The sequence below is a fragment of the Palaemon carinicauda genome, chromosome 39 (assembly GCF_036898095.1).
Source record: "Palaemon carinicauda isolate YSFRI2023 chromosome 39, ASM3689809v2, whole genome shotgun sequence".
NCBI classification, from domain to species: Eukaryota; Metazoa; Arthropoda; class Malacostraca; order Decapoda; family Palaemonidae; genus Palaemon; species Palaemon carinicauda.
Genome location: NC_090763.1, coordinates 67,773,392 through 67,786,818, shown reverse-complemented (window position 1 = coordinate 67,786,818; position 13,427 = coordinate 67,773,392). Strand labels below are relative to the sequence as shown.

Here is a 13,427-nt window from a genome sequence, read left to right as displayed (position 1 = left end):
TCATAAGCTCCGAGAGACACTTCTAGGTGAAGATCGTAGAATAAATATGTACAGTAATCTGCATCAGAGAGATTAACCGATTGGGATACCATTCTGCTTGTGGCTATGAGAGCAAACAGGTTCATTTGAGACCTGGTGTGATCAGCTGGCAAATCCTTCCCCGAAATGTATCTGGCTAACAGCTCTAGGGCAATTCGCCTTTCAGATATGCATCTGGTTTGTCGACTTGCAGCAAAGAGGTAAGGAAACCACGCCTCCTTGCTTGTTGGTGTAAGCTGCTACTACGGTGATGTTGCTCATCAACACCACCAAGTGCTTGCTTGAACATTCTCGGAAAAGTAGTTGTATCTCAAAAACATTTGATGCTTTGGGATTTCTTTTGCTAACAACACACCTGACGCAACCAGATCGCCCAGGTAAAAGGCCCACCCTTCTTTAACACATTTAAGAACAGTTACAAGTCTGGAGGAGGGGGTCGAGAGGGATTCTCCTGATGAGATTCTCTTTGTTCAGCCACTAGGTAAAATCTGCCTATAACTCATGTCCCATTAGAAAAGGATAGAGCGGGGGAGATCTCTGGAGGCTAACCAGTGATCCTCCAACATCACTGAAAGGATCAGGTTTGCATACCTGTGACCCCAAGGAAAGAGCTTCTTCAACGAGGAAAGGTGGCTGAGGGTGCTTTGCCAACGATGAAGTGGAATAGATGTTCTGTCGTGACGGAACAATTGTACTTTCTCTCTGAGCTTGCTAATGCAATCATCTGATTAAAAACACACCACTGCTGTATCTATCAGCATGGCCGGATACATCAATCTCTGCTTGGGTGTGAGATTCTACTTCTCCCTATATATTACGATCTCCAGATCGTGACAAAAAACGAGAAGGCAATCTTGATCCTGTAGCAACTGCCTCTCTGAGGAATCCAAGATTACCCAATCATTGTGATGCAATGCACAGTCCAAAACACGGTCTTGAACTGGTACACCTGCTCTGTTGAGGGAGAACCATAGGTACTTCCGAGACAACTGATAAATGTACAGTATACATGGAGGTATGCATTCTTCTGATCCAACGAAAGCCTGGCTACCGAAGCTAGCAAAATCCTTCTTGGGTCAAACATGCTGTCAGAAGTATGCATGAGAGAGCTTCAGTACATGTTGGAGTGCTGAGATCACCACACTCCACCAAACCTGAAAAAATTTGCCAATGTAGATCCAACTCCTCATACATAACTTCCCAGGAATAAGCCATGGACGTATACCCAGAAGCTAAAGTGAGAAGAGCAAATACTGAACAATCTCTCCTGTACTGTCTTGGGTGTTCCTTAATGATGCTGGAGAACATTTGGCCCTCTTGCTCCTCAAAGGATACAGCTGCCATTAACGGGTGGCCACAATCTATACTTAGCATATGAGGATAATTGCGAACACTCGTGCCAAAAAAAGTGGAGTGTGAGAATGTATCTTTTGCCAGTTTAGTTATAAAATTATCAGAGTCCATCCTTTCACCTGCATGCAAATTGCTGCTTCGTTTCATCATTGACACAGAGCCAAAGTCAACCATTCAAACTAAAATGTATGAGAAAAATATTAAACAGCCTTTGAGAAGACAGTAGTACGTCTGTACATTTCGCGAGCAAAGCCAAAGTGAAGTCTTTAACTACCTTTATAATGATTTCAGTAGCCGTTCCAGCTCTACTAGAGGATGAAAGATTTTATACTTGTATGAACAACTGAGAACTCTGCTGAGGTGGTTAAAAAGTATTATGCATACAACTGCTACCAAACCTCTCTTGTTTGTTAGAAAAAAACTATTGCGGTCTGAAAAATTTGAAGAGTGAATGTGGGCAAGTGATGAAACAATTTCAACTTTTAAATGCTGGGAAATGGCTTTTAAATAATAAAAATACTACTGCCTTACACTTATACAACGTAATAATGCTGAAGCCATTGACTATATAAAAAATATACATAAAAATATTCATCTAAATATATATCATGTATTCATAAATACAGAACAGATAAAATTATCCATGCTATGGCAAATAATTATTTATGCACAAAATTAAATGGCATTTGAGTGGAAATACTCAATACTCGGTAAATTGCTGTTTTCATTAAAGTATCACTATTCATTACAAACCAAAACAACCAGTGACTCTTAACACTTCAGTACACAATGCTCCTACAATGCTAGACAATAAAATACTGTAGCATATTTAATCTTGAGATATGATAACTACAAACATAATTGTAAATCGGTGTATTTCCTTCAACACCAAATAATACCGAGCATAAAAAACTACCATATCAAAGCACAGAAATATAGAATAATTGTACAAAAGAATCAATGGTACCAAACATCAAAGAAATATCTGAACAATAAATTGAAGAATGTAAACAACACACGGGATTACATGAAAACATACTATGAAGAAATGGCAATCAAAAATTTCTGGATATCCTAAATACACAAAGACTTCCCTTATGCAATTTATTTGGAATGCAGTAGCAAGTATAAATGCTATAATAATATAGTTATTGAAAATACTCAACTTGTAACCACAATTTTCACATATTCTTCATGCAGGGTGTGACAGAGAAATTTAATAAGTGTGGTTACATAAATAATTCACACTAAAATTGTCCCATTACAACAGGAAAGATTTCTTTACCACCTTGTGAATTATAATAGAATTACAGATATAAATTAACCCTTTTACCCCCAAAGGACGTACTGGTACGTTTCACAAAACCCATCCCTTTACCCCCATGGACGTACCGGTACGTCCTTGCAAAAAAATGCTATAAAAATTTTTCCTTTTTTTGATAATTTTTTGAAAAAATTCAAGCATTTTCCAAGAGAATGAGACCAACCTGACCTCTCTATGACAAAAATTAAGCCTGTTAGAGCAATTTAAAAGAAATATACTGCAAAATGTGCTGGGAAAAAAATAACCCCTTGGGGTTAAGGGTTGGAAATTTCCAAAGAGCCTGGGGGTAAAAGGGTTAATAGCACTCAAGCATGCCAATATTTACACGGAAGCCAGGGCTGTAAAGTGACCTGTGTCGCAAGTAAGGTTAAGGTTTGTTCCAACAGGAGAGACATTATACAATGCTAATCATCAAACTCAACTATTTGAGTTTGATGATTAATTTCATTAAGCAATCACTTGTGCATGCCTACCATGATGGCCGTGCTGAGTTCTATGGCCAAATTCCATAAATCATTTCACAAGTCCTAAATATTGTTTGTTGTTTAGACAAATTCATAGAGGAAAATAATATACATTATTGCAATTTTAAAAAGCTAAAGTACCTTGTATAAAAAATTAAATACTGTAAATCTTAAATTAAACTCCGTAAATAATGTACAGTTGAGTATATATATATAAATTGACATGCTAAGAATTATATTAAAACTATAGTTTTTCTACTCTGTTGTCAATTACAACTACAGCACTTATATTTTCTGCATGTTTCCAGATTTAAATGATCCATTCAAGTTACAGTACAGTATATCATTTTACCTTAAGCAAGCTATAATTCATAAAATAAAATATGTCCAAACTTCATTACCTGTTAATGAAAGCAAATTTTTAAGAGTAATACTCTGCAGATAATTGAGCTATTATTGTATATGCAACTCATAGTTAATTGTTGGATACAGTATTTTAATATTCAAAACTTTGTTTGTAAATTTTGTAAAATAAGTAAAAAACTTAATAAAATGACAATTTTTACTCAGGTATATTGTATTTGAATTTAAGTAGACAAGAAAAATGCTAAGCTTCTATGATAATCAAAGAGATAATAGTACTGTATACTTACTTTTACGTAGCTTCATCAAGAACATTATGTATAATTTTATCACAATTTATGTGAAAATCCTTATTTTTTTCTTTGGTATATAATACAAAGCATTGAATTTGTATTAATGGCAAGGAAAGTTTTCAATTATCACAGTGGTTATCTTGAATAAACATGAACATCTTCCAATAAAAATATTTCAGAAAAGTATGATTTTTAATTTATACCTTAATATTCTTATGACTAGGTACTTTATGATGTGATAAGGTAAACATACAATTTTTATCTGTTTATAATGAATTTGGATAGCAATAATTAAATAGTTGCTACTAAAACCTCAAAATAGAATTATCTTAATATGATTAAAAATCATGAGTACCTACAACTTTACTCATTTACAGCTAAACACACTATCCTAACCTATAGCAATAATTAATCAGTTGCTACTAAAACCTCAAAATAGCAATAATTAATCAGTTGCCACTAAAAACTCAAAATAGAATTATCTTGATATGATAAAAAGAACATACATACCTACAACTTTACTCATTTACAGCTAAGCACATTATCCTAACTTAGACCAGTGGATGCAGATCGGTGTCAGGCAATGTGAGGGGGGTCCGTGTTGGCGAAAGTATTCAACACAGACCGTGAAATATCTTGTTGCCTGACTCAACAAGGCCCTGTCACCAAGAAAAAAGTGCGAGGGTAGGAGGCAAGTCATTCCCGTGGAATGAGTGACTGGTCCGATCAATTGGTTCAGTGTCAGGAGACATTGAAGGAAATTGGATAAAAAAGGAAACAGCTGAGGGAAGAAATATAAAAATATAGTTAACTGTTTTACTGCTCCACTAGGGTCATATAATTGGAGGATATGCAAGGTTAAGATCACAGCCTTAGATATGATATTTAGCATGTTATGAAAGATTGAACTGGATTAATAAATTTGGATCACATGACCGAGTACTGGGGCTGTGGTAGCCATACAGTGCCGAGATGCAACTGGGAGAAAACAGTGCAGTTGCTTTATGGAATAAAAGTAAGTTTATACAGAAGGATGAGGGTTCCATGGGGCCCCGTCAAATGTGCCTTTTGTCAACTTCTAAATAGGAACTGTTGAACAATGCATTTGCCTGCTTACTGTAGTCCTAAATCTACGTCCCGGGTAACTTGATGATTTGTTGGTGAACACTAATAATCGCCAGGAAAATTAAAAATTTCAACAGACATTTCACAAATGCAACAGTCAATTGAGTTTAGCAACAAAGACTGACACCCCTTCCAGGATGTTGCAGTGACCATTACTGTCAAGGATTTTGGCACATCTACACTAAACCTTAACAGAACCAGCTAATGTCCAGTGAGAAATAAGGCCACCACCACCTAGGCATTTGCTAGGAGAACCATCTGCCATGGCTCTAGTTGAGTAGCTACTCATAATGAACTAAACTGAACTGTCCAAGTCCTTGTTAATAAAGCTACTGCAAGAGGCAGTTTAACAAAGAAATTGAGAAAGCCCTAAATTGCTGGTACAGTAACAAGACACAGGACCCAGCACCTAACAGCATGATTAAGCTCCTTTACAAGGGACATATGCATGAGAAATACCTCAAAGATGAACGTCCCCTGAAAGAAAACATGGCTGATACAATCTCTATCATGGACCAAGAAATGAATGAGAGCCTAGAAATCTAACTAGGAGACTTATCATGAGGAACAACTGAACCTACCTTATGTAGGACAACCTGAAGAAGAACAGCATAGTCTACTAGTTCAAATTCCGTGACCAGGGATCACCCACTAGCTATACTGGTGTGACAATGATGCACCATTGTAAACGACTATCCTGCTGTGTCCAAAGAGGTATTAAAAATCAATTTACATCGACCCATGGTAGTGATTTCAAATTTCAACACCTTGCAAAAACCTTAGCATTCCTACAATTTTAAACAGCCAAGAGAATCTTTAAGCAGATAACCATTGGGTCAAATACCCCAGCCAGTCAAAATTCATCACAATAGCAACTAAGAAAATATTAAAGACAGAGAAACTTTTCAAGCATGAGATCAGTGTGGATGGAGGCAACTGACAATGAATGCCTCAGCCAATCAGAATATTTGGCAGCCAACTACTAAGCAATACAGAAGTACCACCCCAACCAGATTAGCCAGAATTTTGGTATAGATAGAGAATAGCTGTTTACATTTCTTTAGCCTAGTTCAACCCTGTCTGGAAGATGGAGAGAAGCACTCTTCAAAATGCTGCATCAACAAGAGAACACCGAGGAGAACAGAAATAAAAAGTACTGACTAAATCAGATCACCCTTTGACAAGGAATATGGGCTATTCCTGTACAACTCACCTGAAATTTTTAGTACCGTATTTCCCGTGTCATAAGACGCACCTTTTTTCACGAAAAATGACCCCCAAAATCACCCTGCGTCTTAACACTTAAGAAAAAGTTGTATAGGGGAGTTTTATACCCCTCAAACACTCAACTATTGACATACAAGCACTCAAACTCACGAGAGATAGAATATAAACCTACAATTACCATTCATAGGTAATAAATTCATTTATTTTTATATTGCCCTTAATTTAATGAATTACAGTAGCAAATTATTTTTTTTTTTTCCTTTGGTAATCAGCTGATGACTCGCCAACTCCCTTCTACAAGCAAACATCCAAACTAGTGGTCTCGTAGCAGACGACGCTATGACATATTAGTTGTTTATGCAGTATATATCTATTTTCTCATGTCTTGTTTGTAATAAAGCAATGTATTGATAATGACTTTGTTGGCCGAGTTCCGAAATTATACAAACAGATAGTTGCTGAATACGACCTTGGAAAAAATTTATGATAGTTGAGTGCAGTATTACCAAGTTAGCAGAAAAGTAACCAGACCAAGAATAACATAAACAGTAGCAAAAGTATTCCACTTAAAAGAATTTCTAGATTTCTTTACTCAATAATTACATTTTGTGTGAAAATTTAAAGGCTCTATGACGAATTTTGGAAATATTACTAGAATTTTACCTCTTTAACAAAATTTTATGAACCTTTGGCAATGCTGCTTTCATGTAAACACATGAAACACCAAACACTATGGCTAAACGTGTAGTTATGGTGGAGACTACGACTAGTTTAGTGGTTTCTTATATTAATATGTAATAAAATTCGGATAATTGGCATATAGCTAATTAACATTAACTTAAACATTTCATAATACACCCAAATTAAAAAAAAGCTACTGTGCCACACAATAATCCCACTAGAGTCGCTGACTAGAGATTTCTGCTAAGAAGTTTTTAAAATTCTCATTTTCTTTTTTTCTAAAACTGCCTTGCTAATTTAAGGGTGTGTCTTACCACTTGTAGCGTCATATGACACAGGGAATAGGGTAGTTTTGTACAATACGCAGATTGATTGATTGATTGATTGATTTAAAGTTTTCAGGCATCCTGACATCTAAGGTCATTGACGCCGATATACAATACGCAGAGAAGATTATGACATCCCCTATAAATATCCTTACTGAAGTATGAATTTTGGCACTCTACTTGATGAAAGAAGTATCAGCGCAAAGAGAATAATTAGGAAAATACAGAAAGTATCCTAAATATGAAATTCTTCTGAACCAGCAATTATGTTTCATTTCTGTTTAAAAGAGGGGGTTCTACAGAGATAATGATCATTATGAAGATAATAATACCTGTAATGATTTGCGAAGAAACAAATCACTAGGGTAGCTGCATACTATACTGTCAACCACCAGACACTCATAAAAGTTGCCCAAACAGTCGAAGATGCTAACAGTACGAATCAGAGTCATTCCATGTAAATTCATGTTTCTTCGTAGAAATAGACAGCAGGAAAAGGAGATAGAGGATCACAAAAAACAGTCTCCTGCAGGGGTCTGTATTGGATCCCATTTTATTTAACATTTATACAAATGACCAACCACAGTTTCAAGATATGTGAAGATTCATATACGATGATGACCTATGCATTGCCACACAACGATCACTTGAAGAAACAGAGGAGAGACTATCAAGAGCTTTATCATCTCTCAGTATACTATAAAAACATGGCATCTTAATGCAAATCCCAGTAAATCAAACCCCAGAAAATCGCAGGTGTGTGGATGTCACCTTAACAATCACTAAGCTAGCCAGAAACTAAAGATCATATGGGAAAATAAAGAATTAGTTCCCCATCTATATCCCACATATCTAGATGTTACTCTTAACAGAACTCTTAGCTTTAAAGAACACAAACCAACTAAAGAAAAACTGTAAACAGGAAACAACCTGCTGGGGAGCAGATCTAAAAACCCTTAAGCGAACAGCTCTTGCAGTCTGCTATTCTACTACAGAATATTGTTCACCAGTGTGGGAAAGATCGTGCCACACAAAGAAAGTGAATCCAGAGTTTGATAGAGCCTGTCGAATAATCACTGGAACATTAAAAGCAACACCCCAAACATCTATAGACTGGCCAGTATTGCACCACCTAAAATTCAACAAGATGCTAATACCAAAAATGAAAGGATCAAACAGATGAATGATCCAAGGCATCCACTTCATAAACGTCAGGCAAGAAAATGGCAACTAAAATCATGAAAATAGCTTCATAGCCAAAGAGAGTCATGAACATCTAAATTATGCTGCCTACAGACTGATGAAATAGAGGGAGAGTGGCAGTAATTCAACCAATGAAGCACTAACTGACCCTAGCAGACATCTACCTTGTGGACCATCCCTTAACAGAAAGGAGTGGGTCACCTTGAATAGAGCAAGATCCAAGGTCGGGAAACTAGGAGACAGACTTCAGAAGTTGGGATATGTCAACATTGCTGATTGCCCCTGTGATTCACCACACCAGACAATGGACTACATCCTCTGCTGCTGCCCACTGGAACCTGCATGTTCTGATGTAGATCTACAGGAAGCATATGACAGGGCTATCCATTGGATACATAAGTGGTATGATGATAAATGATAATGATACAAAAAGTGAACATGATGATTATAATGATAATGCTGTTTAAGTAAAACTGAAACCATTACTATTAAAATAGTTACATTACAGTTGGGATAGGTAAAAGTAACTATTTGGGATAAAATCATAGTCTACTGCATATTAGTGAGCATCAGGAATAAAATTAACCTATTAGAAACATCAATTCACACATATAAGGCAGAGCCAGGAATTTTTTTATCCTTAATTGGAAAAAGTACATTACATAATCATATCATAAATAAAAATTTCAACAATTTAGGCACTGCATACTTCCATTCCAATCAAGAAACCAGTTTCTAAACCTATTAAAACCTCTAAATTAAGTATATGTAAAATATAATTCTAGTACTTTTCCAGTCCAAACATCTATTCTCTATGAATACAATATGTTACCACCAACTATCTATGAAATTATTTTACTCATAGAATTACAATAATTCTTGTACATTAATTTGAAAATTTTGTTCACCTTTAAAATTGTCATGAATTACTTGAAAATATCAAAAAAAAAATACATATACAATACACATAAAAAGTGCATGGTCAGCAATGCGAACCAATTTTTAAAATTTCCATACTAAAACAAAATTTCCCAAGAAAAAAGTATATAGTCAACATGTCACAGTTCCATATTTCAAATTATGACAAATTCGTGAGTAAAATGCTTGTACATCAGAAATTGCACTACCAATGTTATGGACAAAAGTAAAATGGAAAAACTACACTATCTACAACTTACCTCAATGTGAGGGATGCTGGTCTGGCCAAATAAGAAAGAGTTGTTTTCAAGTAAGGAAGGTACAGTATCTATGGAGATACTATGAGGACTTCTCAATATCACTGTGAAATCATTCACTCAAACGTTTTGGAATTTTAAAAGGAATTCCTCTAAGTCCCAAGCTTCTACAAATAACATGGCATCATTATCTACATTAGGAAGAGAAGAGACGGCTGGAGGAGGCAAAAATACTGTCCCAAAATGGGATTTAGTGCCATCAGTAAACTTTTTAAGCAATGTCCGTTTGGTCACTAGCTACATCCATTTTCTAGCCTTCTAGGTAACCTCTGTTCTGGCTTCCTTCCTTCTATCTTGTACTCTAGATTTGAATTTAATTTGCCTAGATAATTTTTTTCATCTGTTCCAATCTCATCAACATTTAGAAAACCATGCCAATGATCAGGATGTGTGAGACTTATTGATTTTTTAGTCTTGTTGGTCAATAAGCAGACTCATCTCTGTAAATTTGAGTGATTAGAGCTTGGAAATCCTTTAAGCCAGAAGGTCTAATCTCCAAAAATTTCTCCCAATCTCACTATTAAATGCAGCAACTGACCATAATATCATGTAAGAAATGACTGTACTTTGAAAGAGGTTCCAGATCATAATTGCCCTGATTTCTTACCTTGCTTTTGAAGAGATTGGCATAAAATAAACATTCTGTGCATATTATGAAGTACAGTTCATCCAAAATTTTCCACAGCGTACCTCAAATACCATGCACTTCATTTTGTACAAACTCATACTAGACAAGTGTAATATGTGAATGCTTATTATAAAACCTGATAATTTTAAATACAGTATATCAATAGTAGAGAAAATCTACATTTAAGGCTAGTCCATAAAAATTTAAATACCGTATTAAGAAATAGTTCTAAGCAACAACTTTAAATCATTTGCAGTTAAAATTACCTGATAAAAAAATATATAAAATACTTAATTACTTAAAACTTCAAACCAACAGGCAATAGTAAGCTAGAACCTTATATTTTACGACTTCAAACAGCACTGTATAACTCAATTGCAAGCTAACACCTTATTTTACGACTTCAAACAGCATGGCATAACTACGCATTGAAATTGACTACACACTGAAATTAAAATTGTAAATACTATACCATTCTTAAACTACTAAGGCCACTTCTCACTGAGACAGCATCTTAAAAGGAGATTCAAGTCACTATGAGTGCCTTCCATGTAGATTTTTGGTTATAATGATTGCCTTTGCTGGAGACTTTTGTGAAGATGCTGGATTTTCTTCCCTAAATGCAGTGCCAGAGGCACTAGCATCCCTTTCTTGTGGTTGTTGAGGTGTATGTAGACTGACAGTTTGCTTTATATTAATCAAATGTTGTTTTATTGCACTTAACTCACTGTTCTGTAAGGTTTGATTTTCTAATGCTTTCTGCAGCTTTGCCACATCTCGTATTAATGTTTTATTTTCTTCCTCCAAAGTTCTTTTTGACAGGGAATTATAATTCAGAGCCTCTTGTAACGTTGTCACTTGGTCATCTAATGATGCGATGCGTTCTAAAAGAGCCCCAGAGGGCTGTCCAGCTAAGCCCAATGCACTTTTATAGGAAGCAACTTTATCTTTAAGTTGTTCTAATGCATCAGTGAGCTTCTGAATTGTGGTAGCTGCCTCAGTATTTTGCCTCTCCAACATGAGAATTCTCCTAGTCAATTGAACACTTTGCTCCACTGCCTTATTTCTTGTTATGGCATGACTAGGAAGAATTCTGTCTAATGAAGCATTGGCTTGATCCTCGGAGAGAGCAGCTGCTGTTCTTATATTCTTAGCGTATTCATCTTCAAGCGCTTGATATTCTGCAAGAGCTTGTTTAAACTTCATCAGTTCATCCTTCAATGATATAGTTTCCCTTTCTCTTAGAAGTTTCTCTTTATGTAATGCAAGTTCTAGAGCCTGAACCTTCTGTTGAAACACAGAATTTTCACTCACCAAACTGTCACGTGATTTTGAAAGAGTAATGTTGATTTCTTTTAATTCTTTAAGCTGCAATTCCAGGTCTTTGACTTCTGTGTCATACTTTGTCTTATACTTGTCAACATTAATAGTCAACTCCTGGTTTTTGACTGATAGATGATCAACTTTAATTTGAAAATTAGAACATTCTACAACACAAGCATGATGTTTTTCTTTCAGGATCTTCAATTCATGTTGGAGATCTTGGTTATTTTCCGTTAGTGAAGTTACTTCTCCTCGAGATGAAACATACTTTTCATGGAGCTCCTCGCACCGATCTCTCTCTGAACGTAAAATTTTGGAAACTGACCGAAACTCTTCAGTGACTTTCTCAAGCTTTGACTTTGTTTCAATCAAGTCATTGTGGCACTGATCTAACCCACTTTCTTGTTTCCTAGTTTTTGTTTTTAACTCATTATACCTTTCTTCCAAAATATTCCTTTCTTTTTTCAACGTTGCCACTGTTAACTCTAACTCGCACACTCTTTTAGCACTAGAATTTTTCTCTTCTTCAAACTGATCCCTCTCTGCTTTTATCCTATTGAAGTTTCTTACCTTGAAGTCATCAGCCCTGTGTTCATCCCTCAGACCCATTAACTGACTAGCATAATGTTCAGACTTACGTTGCAGTTCCTCAATATCTTTTTGTAACTTCTGGCAGTGTTCATTTTTGGATTGTAAATCCAAATTCTTGTTACTAACCAAGCTTTCAAGAGATGACTTGACAGATTCCAGTTCATTCACTCTTAGTCTTAAAGGCCACACAAGTTCATAGACCCGCAGCTGTGAAAAAATGATATTTTAATTATAAAATAAATTTTTGAATATACTTACCCGGTGAATATATAATAGCTGCAACTCTGTTGCTCGACAGACACATACATAAAAAACTCGCCAACGATCGCTATGCAGGTTGCGGGTGTGCCCACCAGCGCCAACTGTCGGCCAGATACCACTCTCGATGTAAACAAAACCTTCAATTTCTCTCATCCCACTGCGTCTCTATTGGGGAGGAAGGGAGGGTCGTTTAATTTATATATTCACCGGGTAAGTATATTCAAAAATTTATTTTATAATTAAAATATCATTTTTAAATATTTAACTTAGCCGGTGAATATATAATAGCTGATTCACACCCAAGGAGGTGGGTAGAGACCAGAGTTAAATATGTTTACATCGTATAAGCTAAGAGTTTTTTCATTTTGACAGTTATCAATATAACAAAACCAAAATAAATAGGTACCTGGTAAGGAAGTCGACTTAGACGATTACTCTGCCTTGTAAGTACGTCTTCCTTACGGAGCCCAGCGATCCTCTTAGGATGCTGACAGGCTCCCAGGAGCTGAAGTATCAAGGGCTGCAACCCATACAACAGGACCTCATCAAACCCCTAATCTGGGCGCTCTCAAGAAATGACTTTGACCACCCGCCAAATCAACCAGGATGCGAAAGGCTTCTTAGCCTTCCGGACAACCCATAAAAACAACATTAAAACATTTCAAGAGACAGATTAAAAGGATTTGGAATTAGGGAATTGTAGTGGTTGAGCCCTCACCCACTACTGCACTCGCTGCTACGAATGGTCCCAGTGTGTAGCAGTTCTCGTAAAGAGTCTGGACATCTTTCAAGTAAAATGACGCGAACACTGACTTGCTTCTCCAATAGGTTGCGTCCATTATACTTTGCAGAGATCTATTTTGCTTAAAGGCCACGGAAGTTGCTACAGCTCTAACCTCGTGCGTCTTAACCTTAAGCAAAGATCGGTCTTCCTCACTCAAGTGTGAATGAGCTTCTCGTATTAACAATCTGATAAAATATGACAAAGCAT

General features: G+C 36.1%; 1 protein-coding gene across 2 annotated transcripts in view; it reads right to left on the bottom strand.

Moving 5' to 3' along the window:
* Positions 1-387: 387 nt before the first annotated feature.
* The window catches only part of LOC137631240 (progesterone-induced-blocking factor 1-like), a 113,216-nt gene continuing 100,176 nt past the window's right edge, over positions 388-13,427 (bottom strand). For both annotated transcript variants that reach the window (XM_068363022.1, XM_068363021.1), the window contains one exon: positions 388-12,382. In XM_068363022.1, the coding sequence (XP_068219123.1) occupies positions 10,796-12,382 (1,587 nt within the window). In that variant the 3' untranslated portion in view covers positions 388-10,795. The remainder of the gene's footprint in view (positions 12,383-13,427) is intronic.